The following is a 12,821-nucleotide window of genomic DNA, read 5'->3' on the forward strand; positions in this document are numbered from 1 at the left end:
ACCACTGCGATTTGCAGCTGGAGGGCAAGGGCCAGTGGGCTAGGGAAAGAGGTACTATGCCACTTGATTACACAGCAAGTTATTTTTGAGATTGACAAAACTTCAAATAAAATCCGTACTACTCACAGTCTATAGAGAAAATCACTGAGAATATGTTAGTCTTTGCTACATTGTCATTTTCTTGATACACTTTTGTGTACTGTCTCCCCCCTCAGGTTAGGTGGTAAGCAAGTTGCTGTATGATGTTAAAAATATATTTACGGGCTATATAGTATTCTCATATGCTAAAAATGTCTGAATCCAGCCCCTATCTTGGAACAGTTTGCTTATTTCAGCCTCCGTTATAAGTAATACCGTGGGGGGAAGCTTTCGTGTTTAAAATCCTTGCATTCCCGATTCGTTTCCCCAGCTCAGTCTTCTAAGTAGGTTGAAAGGTATGAACCTTTTTAAGGCATTTATACATACTGCCAAACTGCCTTCTAGAATCGTGCCATTTTCTGTCCCATCTAGCCGTTAGCATCAGCCGCCTGCATCCCTGTCCTCTTGCCCGGTGTTAAAATATTTACCAACGTCCTACAACTTTCGACTTAGGTGTAATGGTTAGAAGGGTAGATTTTGGTGTCAGGCAGACCTGGGATCTTGTCCTTGTTTCTTTGTCCAGCCAACTAGGAACTTCCTCTCGGGGCTCTTTTGAAGATTAAGTCAAGTAGTGAAAGCGCGTTAGATCAGTGCCTGACACTTCTCGGCGCTCGTAAGTCATAAATAAGTAGGCGCTCCTACCCGCGGCGCGGAGCGTCCCCGTGCAGTCCAATGAGGGGGCGGGGCGGAGCCGGGCGGCGGCGTCCAGTCACGAACCAGGGGCACGTCCCGCCCCCTCCCGGGTGCACGTCTTAAAAGGGCAAAGAAAGGGCGCCGGCACGTCCCCTCGGCGCCGGTCCTGACCCATTCTGTTGGGGTTCCCCAGTTCTTCGAAGCGTCCGCGAGTGGAAGCGACGGGCAGCCCACCGTCCCGCGCCCCTACCCGGCCTCCTCCCCCGCGGTGGGCCCCGCAGACCGGCGCGGCCCCTTTAAGAGCCTCGCGGGTCGGCAGCCGGAGGTCGCGGTGTTCCCGGGGCGCCACGGGCCGCCCTCCACCTGCTCTCGGGCCGCGCTCCCCGCCATGCAGGCCCTGCGGGCCAGCCTGACCCTGGCGCTGGGCGCGGGCCTGGGCGCGGCGGCCGAAAGCTGGCGGCGGCGGCGGGAGGACGCGCGGGTGGCGCCGGGGCTGCTGGGCCGGCTGCCCGTGTTGCCCGTGGCCGCGGCGGCCGAACTGCCCGCCGTGCCCGCGAAGCCTGGGGCCCCGGCGGGCGCCGGCGAGCTGGCCAAGTACGGGCTGCCGGGGCTGGCGCAGCTCAAGAGCCGCGAGTCGTACGTGCTGTGCTACGACCCGCGCACCCGCGGCGCGCTCTGGGTGGTCGAGCAGCTGCGGCCCGAGCGGCTCCGCGGCGACGGCGACCGCCGCTCGTGCGACTTCCGCGAGGACGACTCCGTGCACGCGTACCACCGCGCCACCAACGCCGACTACCGCGGCAGTGGCTTCGACCGCGGCCACCTCGCCGCCGCCGCCAACCACCGCTGGAGCCAGAAGGCCGTGGAGGACACCTTCTACCTGAGTAACGTCGCGCCCCAGGTAGCGCCCGCGCCGCGGGTCAGGCGCCTGGCTGCTCACCCCGCGCGCCCCTGGCGGGAGGCACCGAGCACGAAGCCACCCAGCACCCGCTCTGCAGTCCGACCTTAACTGTGGGCCTCTGGGCACCTCCCTGAGCTTCAGTTTCCTCGCAGCGAAGACAGGGCACACGAGGGTACTGAGCACTCTTCCTGGCCCATGGCATGCCTTCAGCGCATATTAGCTGTAATGAGGGAACTGAGGCACAGAGAGGCAAAGTGACTGGCCCATTGTCACACAGCAGGTGACCCAGGCAGTCTGTCTAGAGGAGCCTGAGCTTTCAGCCATTGTCCCTACCCTGCCTGCCTCCCAGGAGTCAGAGGAAAGTAACTCACTGTGTGCTCTATTTCAAGCCCTGTTCAAGCAGGGCCTGGAGACGACCTGGGGCTCTGGGTGAAGCCCAGGGGGTCTGAACCTCCCATCTGACTTTTGCTCTTCCAGCGTCTCAGTTCCCTGCCCATTTGACTAGACACTGGAGAGCTCAAGAGTGGGGAGTCAAGAGCAGATACATGACTTCCAGCTGGGCTCTGCACGCGGTTCAGGAAGGAGAGGGTAGGGCTGGAGAGTTGGCCTTCCCATGAGGCCCCGGGGATGGGGGGGAGGGGGGCTTGTTTCTCTGAAGAGGGAGAAGTGCTCCTTTCCTTAGTGCATCTCTTTGGAGCTGAAAAGCGGTTTTGAGACCTGGGATGTCAGTCCTCCCATTCTAGATGGGGGCGGGCTAGCACCCCCCGAGCTCTGTCTGGCTCCACCCTCACGGCCAGGTGGCCTAACGGTGACTCTCCTTCCTTGAACCCGTTACCTCAGCATGCTTGCCCAGCCCACTCCCCATCGGACTGTCCTGGCTTGGTGCCAGTTCCTGCCCATCTGACAGTCTGTCTGAGCCCCACCTCTCCAACCAGGTGCCCCATCTCAACCAGAACGCCTGGAACAACCTGGAGAAGTACAGCCGCAGCCTGACTCGCACCTACCAAAATGTCTATGTATGCACGGGGCCGCTCTTCCTGCCCAGGTAAGGCTAGAACTGGGGTGGGGGTGGGGGGGAACAGCTGGGGATGCCAGGGCCTCCCATTCACTAGAGGCCCCCTCCTGCCACTCACCATCCAGGCCCACTTCAGTCTCTGGGTGCGCACGCAGTGACAAGTCACATCGTCTAGTTTCTTGACAAGACTGTCCGTTCTCTGCTTCAGACCCCCTAACTGCATTTCTATAGCTAGAGGCCTGTGGGGGTACCCACAAAGACTGTCTCTTCTGCCCTGGCATCAGGCCCCAAACCTGCCTCTGTTCTTCTCTCTCCTCACCTCTTGCCATGTGCCCGACTCCCTTTCTGTTCAGATAGAAAGCCTTGCACCAGGCTCTTGCTTTCAGTTTCCTCTGCTTAGAGCAACCCTCCTCACCCTCTGGAGCCAGGGTTTGGCCTCCATCTCCCCGATCCCGAGCCTTCACTCTTGTCCCTCTGCAGCCCTGCCTCCCAGGTAGAAGGGACTGAGCTCCCCTGGGCATGCTCAGTGAATTTTCCGGCCCACTGAAGACAGATTGGGGAGGTGAAGGGTTGTGGGGAAGCCACTGGCTCTGGAGTCCACAGGCCCCAGAAGGAACCCAGGCCCTATCACCTGGTCTCTGGGTGCCATGGGCAAATGACCTCAATATCCTCTCCTGTAAAGTGGGGATAATAGCCATTTCCTACCTCGCGGTTGCTTCAGGGTGAAAGGCGGGTGGTGGAGGTCACTGTAGTAAGCGCTCAGCATGGGCTGGCTGAGGAGGCATGGATGACTAGCAGGTCCCTCCTATGGCCTGCTGGAATGGAGTAGGCCCCGCCGAGGGGAAGACCGAAGTCCTCCATCCCGTGTTCTGGGCCCCAGGCCCTCGCCCACGTGGTGCTCACCCTCCACGGGGGAGGTAGGCGGTAGTGTCGGGTCTGCACGAATGAAGGTGAATGCCCACAAGGCCGGATTCTCTCAGCCGCATTTATTGCCACCACCCACCCTGCCTGACCCGGTGCTGGGCCTGAGGGAAACAGGGTGAGGGAGCGTCTACCCTGCAGAGAGCCCCCAGCCTCCTGGGGGAGCCAAGAAGGGCACAGAAGCCTCCCGCTGAGGGGGCAGTCCTACAGGCTGACACAAGGTGGAAGTCAGGCCGGGAAGGCTTCTCGGAGGAGCAGCCTCGGGCCCGAGCAGACCCTCGGGAGCTCTGAAAGGCCTCGTGCGCCCGGGTCTGCCCGCAGGACGGAGGCCGACGGCAAGTCCTATGTGAAGTACCAGGTCATCGGCAAGAACCACGTGGCGGTGCCCACCCACTTCTTCAAGGTGCTGATCCTGGAGGCAGCAGGCGGGCAAATCGAACTCCACTCCTACGTGATGCCCAACGCTCCTGTGGACGAGGCGGTCCCGCTGGAGCGCTTCCTGGTGCCCATCGAGAGCATCGAGCGGGCCTCGGGGCTGCTCTTTGTGCCAAATATTCTGGCGCGGGCAGGGAGCCTCAAGGCCATCACTGCAGGCTCCAAGTGAAGGCCGTACCCTGCCGGACTGTGGGGGCTGGGTCGCATTAAAGGTGGTGATCTTTGGAGACAGAAGTCCCGGCTGTGTCTGTCCCAGGGGCCCCTCAGGAGCCTCTGGCTTCCGTGCCGCTGCTTTGCGGTCTTCGGCCTGCCGGAACCTTCAGCTGGGCCGGGCACCCGCCTGGGTGAGGCCAGGCTGCAGGGCAGCCAGGGAGATGAGGATGGCCTCCTGGAGGGGAAGTGTGGCCGTGGGCTGGGGCCTGGGAGGCTGGCGGGTGCCCAGCTCCCAGCCTCACAGGGCTCGACCGCCCAGACCCCCTCCCCCGGCCCCGGGGCTTGCTGCCCTCCGCAGGGCCCCCAGGATGTTAAGAACAGGCTCAGCCCCATCCTACCGATCTGCCACAGGCTGGCTGCATGCCCTTGCCTCTCTGCTCCTTAAGGGGTGTTCTCAGCTCCCAGGACAGGGTGGGTGCAGGGCTTCCTGCTGGGAGGGTGTGGCCCCTGGAGGGCCCTCAGGGACAGACTGGAGCTGCCCACCTGTGTAGTCACCACCCTTTGAGACTACTGGACGCCAAGTGCCTCGAGCGTGCGGACCTCAGAAGTGGGTCCACCGGTCCCATGGGTGCACAGGACTGAGGCTCCCAGAGCTGGCTGCATACTGCCCCCCACAGGACTGAGGTGCCACTGAAGCCCAGTGGGGAGGGCTGCCATGCCCACCACGGTCACGTGGAGGAAGTGGATCACTGAGCGTACGGCTGGGGAAACTGAGGCCCAGAGCTGGGATGGCCAGGGTCTCCTGAGTTACCCAGCCTGGGAACAGCTGGATGGGCACCAGCACCCAGGATTCTCGACTCCCAGCTCACTCCTACTCTGTCCCTGCTGGAATTCATGGTGGTGAGAGGCCGAGGCCGTTAGGAAACCATCTCCAGTGAAGGCTGGCTTGAGACAGCCTTGGGCAGAGCTGCACCCCCACTTGGATAGACCCCTGGCTGGCAGTAGAACCTTGAGAACAGCCTGGGGGCTGCAGGCGGGAGGCAGGCAGGCTCACCTCGGTGCGGATGGTGCGGCTGCCCTGGCTAGGGCAGGTATTGACGTACAGATCGAAGAGGACACTGGGTTCGGCCACCTCTAGGTTGGGGTCAGCATCCACTCCAGCTTCCAGCCCCTGGAGGCCCCCGAACACCACGAGAGCATGCCTGGCACCCACAGGAGGGGTTCAGTCCCTGCTCACTAAGGCCACACTGAATGCAGCTTCCCAGAGCTCTCAGCCCCCCCTCCCGGGACACAGTTAGGGGCCCAGTCTGTATAGCTCTACCTCCACCAAACAGGTTTCCGGCTCCATTTCCCCTTCCCCAGCCCCTGCCCCAGGCTGTACCCACCTGAAGCTGGGCAGCTGGGCGGAGGTCACATCCGAGCCTCTCTCTGATGTCCCAATGGTCAGGTCATACCCGTCCTGGAAGGGGGCCTCAGCAAACACAGCACCTGGGCGAGAGACCAGTTCCCTGGGGGTCCCGTTCCAATGCCAGAGCCACTTGGCTATGTGTGTCTGCATATGGGGGCGGGGGGGAGAAGGGCTGGAAAAGGGGACTCAGGTAAGGGAGTCACACCCAGCTACACACACCCACCATTCCTGGGAAGTCCGGGACTCAGCAGGGAGAAACCACACCTATGCGAGACTGGGGACGCAAAGCTGAAGGCGGGTAGGAAGGAGCTCTGAGAATTCATAGTGCACCCTAGACCTATCTGGTCCTTTTGTCCTATTCCCAACCCCACGGCAGACGTTACTAATGAATCGCGATCCTTTTCCTCAGAAGTCCTTTACAGTATTCCAAGCAGCGCAGTCAGGGAGACCAAGTCCCAGAGAAGGAAAGGTATTTGCTTAAGGACACCCAGTAAGGTGGCAGGCCAAGGACGCTGGTGTGCCTTTTGGGTCAAGCAAGGCTCTCTGCGGCCTCCCAGAGAGGGGCCAGCTCTTCATCGGAGGAAGCTCTGTCCTTACTGAGGCAGGAGGCCAGCCGGACCGTGTAGCCCCAGTAGAGACCGGCTTTGGTGCGAGGGTCCTGCGATGACACGACTTTTCCCCGGTAGGTCTTGCTTTCTGCAGAGAAGCAGGGAGGCTGTGAAGAGGGGGTGAGGGACAGGAGGTGGCCGAGGCGGTTCCAAGCCCTCCGGCTGGGCCAGGCTGGGAAGTTTCCAGATACCTGGGAGCTGCTTCTGGTTCAGCTGTACTGTCACGCGAAGTCCAGGCTCCAAGTTCTTGTCAATCTTCACCTCCTGGGGAGAAGCCAGGAGAAATGGGTGCTGTTCCCCAGACGGCCAGCAGGTGTCACTGTTCTCCCAGATGCTGGGAGATCTGAGCGGCTCACAAGGTACCTGAGGGGTCCAGCTCAACCTCTGTCCCCTTTCTCTGGCACCCAGGCCAGACCTGCTCTCAAGAGACCATTTGTGGGGTGACTGGGTGGTTCAGTCGGTTAAGCAGCCGACTCTGGATTTCGGCTCAGGGCGAGATCCCGGGGTCCTGGGATCGAGCCCCACGATGGGCTCTACACCCAGCAGGGAGTCCGCTTGAGGACTCTCTCCTTCTCCCTCTGCCCCTCCCTGCTCCCCATGCAAGCATGTGCAGGTTCTCTCTCTCTCAAATAAATAAATCTTAAAAAAAAAAAAAAAGAGAGAGAGAGAGAGAGAGACCATTCTTGCAAAACTACCAGACGCTGGGCAAAGACAAACGCCCTGGGCCTGGCACAGGGCAGGAGTATTTCGCAAGATGGAATCCCAGTCTTCTACGTTCTGAACAGATGTGGCTACACCACTTCCTAGCTACAGCGGTGTGAGCAGGCCACTTAACCTCTGCGAGCCTCAGTTCCCTCCGCTGTCGAACAGCAAACCCTCCACACACAACAGCCCAGGGCCCGGTGTGAGGTCAACGGGAGCTGCGACGAGTGATAACCGATGTCTGTGTTTTGTGCCAACTCTGAATTCAGGATAGGGCACTTTCCCTTCTGAGGTTTCTCCTGTTTTCTCCTTTCGTCTGGGTCTGGGTCATCCTGGTCTGCAGTTAGCCCGTCATTTCTGGTCTGCTCTTTTTGAGGGGAGGGGACCCTCCACCTTGAAGTATTTCTGTCTCTGAATCCAGAAGCCCTGAGAGTAAGCAGGCAGCAGATGAATGCGCCAATCCCAGCGTGGCTCTGCGTCCTGCCGGAGCTGCCCCAGAGGGATCCTAAACTTGTTTTTGTAGGGTTTTGGCTGGGGTGGATTGGGTCTGAGCGTGAGGACTACCTCTGTTCATTTACTTTTTAAGAAACAGTGTATTTGGGCGCCTGGGTGGCTCAGATGGTTAAGCGTCTGCCTTCGGCTCAGGTCATGATTCCAGGGTCCTGGGATCGAGTCCCGCATCGGGCTCCCTGCATCGTGGGAAGCCTGCTTCTCCCTCTGCCTCTCTCTCTCTCTCTCTATCTCTCATGAATAAATAAATAAAATCTTAAAAAAAAAAAAAAAAGTGCAACAAGAAACAGTGTATTTGCTCCTGGCTTTATCTACTGAGCCCTGTTTGGGGGCACTTCTCTGGCCCAAATCTACATCAGTAGGGCCCGGGTCATCTACACAGATGCCCGGGTCCAGGGCTCCCTGCTCACAGGACCCTGCCTGCCCTCCATGGCCGGATGTGTCCGGAATGTCTGTCCCAACCCGCTCTCCCAATCCCTACCTTCTTCATGCCACAGTTGACAAAGGACCCGTGGCCTGGCCGGGTGGGCCGGTCCACCACGATGCCTTCTCTGAACTCGGACTCCTCATCCTGACGCATGTGGTGAGGGCTGTCCAAGGGGTTCAGAAGCCCTGTGGGTTGGGAGATGCAAAGGCACATGGTGGTATGGCAGGAACCTTGGAGGCCTGGTCCGAGTTCCAGGGCTGCCACAGACCTGCTGTTTGCCACCAGGCAGAGGCCTTGCCCTGCCTGGGCCTGTTTTCTCAACCGAGCAGCAATTTCTCAGGGTCTGGGGGGTGATCCATGAGAAATGGGGTCAGCACCCCCTGCGGCCTTACCTGCAAACTGGAGATCCTGATGCTTGGGGAAGAACGCCTTTCGTAGGTACCTAGTAAAGACCGTGGATCTCAGGAAGTTCCCAGGGGAGGCTGTCCCCTGCCTGACCTGCACCTCGACCACCCTCCTCCTCCCCATCACGTTCAGGGAAGTCTGCCCTTCACCCCCTTACTGTGGACACTCCAGGTACTGCAGGATCCGGGCCAGCTGCACGCATGCCTGCCCCTTCTTACCGACTCCCCTGAATTCTCCCTCCACGGTCCTGGAGAGAGAAAGATAGGGCTTCCAGAGCCTACTGTGCTCCCTTCGAGAGCTCCTCCACCCAATCTGACCCCTGCAGTGCCCCTGCTTTGCAACTCTTCCCACCAGATTCACCAGGGGAAACTGTAGGCAGCGTTCTCCGCCCAGGCAAGTAGGCAGCGACAAGGATGAAGCAAAGTCAGTCCTAGCGGTCCCTCCCTCCTCACTGAGTGCCGGTGCCCTATTGGATGGCCCCTCACTTGGCATCTTGGCCTTCTTCGTCGAACACCACAATCTCATCCACACAGAAGATGGTGCAGGCTCTGGCAATCTGGCCAGCCAGGTAGGTGCGCAGCTCTGGTGACTGGGCATTGTCCAGGATGGAGCCTGGCAGGGCCACACTCAGGGTGTAGGGCCGACCTGGGCAGGGGAGGGGCGTTCATGGGCAGTCTAAGAGGCTAGGGTCGAGCTCTCCCCTCTCTCCCTCTAATCCCAGGGCCCAGAGTTAGAAAACTTTTCCTCTGGGAGGAATTTTGAGGCCAGCAAAATAGATCCAACTCCCCTTTCGAGGCCTCAATCTACCCAGGAGGAAAATGGACCTACTGGTCCCTGAGGCGCCCATGGACAGGGCACACCACTGGGCAAGACTGGAGAGTGGTTAGAGGCACTGGCCCACGTTCATGTGCTGGCTCCACCCCCACTGCCTCAGTTCTCGAGCTGTCAAATGGGGATAATAAAGAGAGCTAAGATTATTAGGGCCTTTTCTGTGTGCATTTACCCCATAACCCTAAGAAGTACTACTATGATCCCCATCGAGAAGTGGGGACCCTGTGACCCAGAGAGATCAAACATGTGGCACAAGGTCACACAAAAGGCAAGACAGCTGAGATACGGGTTCAGGCTGTCTAGTTCCAGAGGGACCACCATATTTCCCTCCCAGAGTCACCCAAAGGGAGCCACATGAGGGAACACCCAGGAAGGACTTCCCTGGTGTCTGAAACAACTGACATGCTCAATTGCTATCCCCACTGTCAACATCATCACTGGTAACCAACGGGCTTAGAGGGCGTGTTATGACACCCTAACCCTCCTGACATTTGGGTCTAGACAGAGGAGAAAAGATACAATCTGTTAGGGTAGATCCAGATGTACTAATGTGGAAGGACACACAGGGCACAATGTGGAATGAGAAAAACCAAGTCCAGAAGCTAACGGATAAAGTGACTTCATTTTTGTAAAACTGTATCTCTATACTCTACATATGCATAAGTGGATATAACGTAACACCTGGAGAAACTTTCACTGCAATGTTTGCTGGGATTTTTCTTCTTTACAGTTTTCTGTATTTTGGGGAGGGGGATGTTTTGAACGGGTATTATTTAATGAGAAAAAAAGACAAATTCTTATTATAATCAAAATAAGGGGCGCCTGGCTGGCTTAGTTGGTAGAGCGTTCAACTCTTGATCTCAGGGTTGTGAGTTCAAGCCCCACGTTGGGTGTAGAGCTTCCTTAAAAAAATAAAATCAAAATAAGTAAACGCGGGCGCCTGGGTTGCTCAATCGTTAAGCGTCTGCCTTTGGCTCAGGTCATGGTCCCAGGGTCCTGGGATCGAGCCCCACATCGGGCTCCCTGCTCCGCGGGAAGCCTGCTTCTCCCTCTCCCACTCCCCCTGCGTGTGTTCCTCTCTCGCTGTGTCTCTCTGTCAAATAAATAAAATCTTAAAAAAAAAATAAGTAAATGAACAACTACATTAAAGCACACAGAAAGTGTTCAATAAAAAAGTAAAAAAAAACAACAAAAACAAAAACCTGTCATTATGATGATGAGTTCTGGAGGTATAAAGTTATGATATGTAATGCTTAGGCTCCAAAGGATTGAAGTCTACCTAAGTAGGAGGTTAGGACTCAGGTTTCCCCATTCTCTGGACCTCAGTTTCTCCCTCAGGACAAGACGTCTGGACCCACTGGTCTCTAAGGTCCCTTTCAGATATGACATTCTCTTCCCTGCCCAGGACCCAGTCTGCTCACCCTGGTCCTCCCTCTGTGCAGTTGCTTCTTCTTCCTGCTGGAGCTTTGCCTGTTCTTCCTGTGCAAGCTGCCGCTCCAGTTTTTTCATCAGCTTGAGATCCTTCCACTTCTTTTTCTCCTCTTTCTCTGGAGAAGAGGACATGCGGATTGGTGGAGGGGAAAGGGACTTGGAGGGAGAGGGACATGGAGCAGTCCAGAAGATGGTGCCCTCCCAATACGGTCAGCCTGGCCTCTCCCGTGCTGCTTACTGAGCAGCCAGAGGAGCCTCCGTGGCCGGTCTTTCCCATTTTGGGTGCTGGGGGACCCAGAGGGACACACCTGGAGGCTCCCCCCGAGGTTCAGCAGCGCACTGCTGGAGTGGCCTCGGGCAAGGCTGAATAGATCCCCTCCCCTTCAGCCTCTTACTTACTCTGCTGCTTCCATTTTCGCCACTCGACCCTTTGGCCATGTTCACCCTAGAGTAGGAATGGGAAGAGGTACCGGAGTGAGGCTTAAGGATCACAACTGGGAGGGGGTCCCACTTCCTGCCTATCAGTGGGGGTGGTGAGGAAACCGCGGAATGCCCCCACACCGCTGCTGCTGGGAGAGCGTCAGAGAGCGGAGACCTGCGACACTCTAGGGCCTGGGACCGGGCCTGACACATAGCAAGCACTCAGTAAGTTGTCGAATCGAGTCTGACACGACAGAAGAGGGAACTGAAGCTCGGGGGGAGAGGATCTGCCTCCTGTCGCCCTGGGAGTCAGAAGAGATACGCCACGAAAGATACGCCACCTCCTGAATCCACGCCCGGGTCAGAGTAGCCGCAAGGGGCTCCAGCAATGGGCTACCTGACGCTGTCCCGGCCCTGGCTCGGACCCCGGCACTGACCCCCGGTTCTCATGCGCAGGGGCGCACGCGGCCACGAGCATGCGGCACCTCGGGGCTTCCGGCCTCGGATCAGCCATAAGCAGGGAGCGGGAGGCGCGGCCCAACCCCGCCACGGGCCCCCACGCGGCTCGTTCTAGCGCCCCCACCCCCTGTCCTGCCCCGGGGCTCCACCCCCCGCCACTTACCGGGCCGCAGGGCCGCTTCTTCACACGCTCCGCCATATTCCCCGCACACCGTCGGCCACGCCCTGCCAATCAGACTCACCTCTTCCGGTCACACCCCCCGAGCCGTCCAATCGGAGAGCCAATGGCATGCGGGGGCGTGGCCTACACGTCTGGCGGCTCTGCGAGCGCGTGGGTTGTGGGTGAGCAGGGTCCGCGCAGGGCGTGGGGGCCAGAACTTGTCGCCGGCCTCGAGGGTCCAGAGGGGCAGTTTGTGCAGTGCTGTGCTGAATCTTTGGACGACAGGAGAGCCGCCCTCCGTTTCCGCAGGAGCGCGACACTTAAAACTCAGCTCGATTTTATTCTACATGGGGACCTTGAGGCCCAGAGCTGGAGTGTGATTCAGAGCTGGAAATGATCTTAGAATTTAATCCAGTTCTTTTATGGATGCATTCATTTACTCTCTCTTTTAACTAACAGACTTTATTTTTTAGAGCAGATTTATCAAAAATTGAGCACATAGTAGAGTTCCCATATAACCCTTCTCCCCCACTCATTTCCCCCCACTCTCAACATCTTGCCTTACTGTGTACCTTTACTGTAGTTGATGAACCGATATTAATACAGTATTATTAACTAAAGTCCATAGTTTACATTAGGGTTCACTCTGTGTTGTACATTCTACAGGTTTTGGCAAAGACATAATGTCATGTATCTACCATTACAGTATGGTACAAAATAAGTCCACTGCCCTAAAAATCTTGTGTTCCACCTACCCTCTTCCAAGCCCCTGGCAACCACTAATCTTTTTTTACTATCTCTATAGTTTTGTCTTTTCCAGAATGTCATATAGTTGGAATCAAAGTATGTAGCTTATTTATTTATTTATTTATTTAAGATTTTATTTATTTATTTGAGAGAGAGAATGAGATAGAGATCTTGAGGGTCAGAGGGAGAAGCAGACTCCCCACTGAGCGGGGAGCCAGATGCGGGACTCGATCCTGGGACTCCAGGATCATGACCTGAGCTGAAGGCAGTCGCTTAACCAACTGAGCCACCCAGGCGTCCTCAGAGGCTTGTTTAATGAGATGGTGGGCATCTACGCCCCTGACACAGGGGGGTGCACAGTTAAATGCGCTACTTCCTTCCCCTTCTGCCTGAACTCCCTGGCCCTCCTGGCCTGCACTCTGACCCCTGTGAGACAGGAGACTGTTCGTGTCTCCCTGTCAGACACTCAACGGAGGCCCCCACCTCCTACACATGCACAATGTGCCACAGCCACACCTCT

The 12,821-nt window shown here is 57.6% G+C and overlaps 2 protein-coding genes across 2 annotated transcripts; one reads left to right on the top strand and one right to left on the bottom strand.

Moving 5' to 3' along the window:
- The first annotated feature begins 120 nt into the window (after nucleotides 1-120).
- On the top strand, nucleotides 121-4,267 carry ENDOG (endonuclease G). The gene is made up of 3 exons (XM_045883281.3): nucleotides 121-1,669; nucleotides 2,605-2,714; nucleotides 3,927-4,267. Exons 1-3 carry the CDS (start codon nucleotides 1,160-1,162, stop codon nucleotides 4,207-4,209), a joined length of 903 nt encoding a protein of 300 aa, XP_045739237.1. The 5' UTR covers nucleotides 121-1,159; the 3' UTR covers nucleotides 4,210-4,267.
- SPOUT1 (SPOUT domain containing methyltransferase 1) lies at nucleotides 3,656-12,000 on the bottom strand. The gene is made up of 12 exons (XM_045883278.3): nucleotides 11,558-12,000; nucleotides 10,915-10,960; nucleotides 10,506-10,631; nucleotides 8,739-8,898; nucleotides 8,411-8,500; nucleotides 8,241-8,290; nucleotides 7,903-8,033; nucleotides 6,401-6,473; nucleotides 6,199-6,297; nucleotides 5,579-5,681; nucleotides 5,248-5,395; nucleotides 3,656-4,428 (listed from the first exon to the last, which is right to left on the bottom strand). Exons 1-12 carry the CDS (start codon nucleotides 11,591-11,593, stop codon nucleotides 4,360-4,362), a joined length of 1,131 nt encoding a protein of 376 aa, XP_045739234.1. The 5' UTR covers nucleotides 11,594-12,000; the 3' UTR covers nucleotides 3,656-4,359.
- Nucleotides 12,001-12,821: the final 821 nt, after the last annotated feature.

The sequence above is a fragment of the Mirounga angustirostris genome, unplaced genomic scaffold, assembly GCF_029215605.1.
Source record: "Mirounga angustirostris isolate CCGP_5_RB_7025 unplaced genomic scaffold, mMirAng1.0.hap1 SCAF_15, whole genome shotgun sequence".
Taxonomy (NCBI): domain Eukaryota; kingdom Metazoa; phylum Chordata; class Mammalia; order Carnivora; family Phocidae; genus Mirounga; species Mirounga angustirostris.

Coding starts and splice junctions, on each gene's coding strand:
- SPOUT1 (XM_045883278.3), bottom strand. CDS start 11,593: ATGGCGGAGCGTGTGAAGAAGCGGCCCTGCGGCCCG. Junction 8,899..10,505: donor TGCACAGAGGGAGGACCAGG/GTGAGCAGACTG, acceptor TCCCCTGCCCAG/GTCGGCCCTACACCCTGAGT. Junction 4,429..5,247: donor GCCGCACCATCCGCACCGAG/GTGAGCCTGCCT, acceptor CTTCCCCTCCAG/GAGGCCATCCTCATCTCCCT.
- ENDOG (XM_045883281.3), top strand. CDS start 1,160: ATGCAGGCCCTGCGGGCCAGCCTGACCCTGGCGCTGGGCGCGGGCCTG. Junction 1,670..2,604: donor TGAGTAACGTCGCGCCCCAG/GTAGCGCCCGCG, acceptor CTCTCCAACCAG/GTGCCCCATCTCAACCAGAA. Junction 2,715..3,926: donor GGGCCGCTCTTCCTGCCCAG/GTAAGGCTAGAA, acceptor GTCTGCCCGCAG/GACGGAGGCCGACGGCAAGT.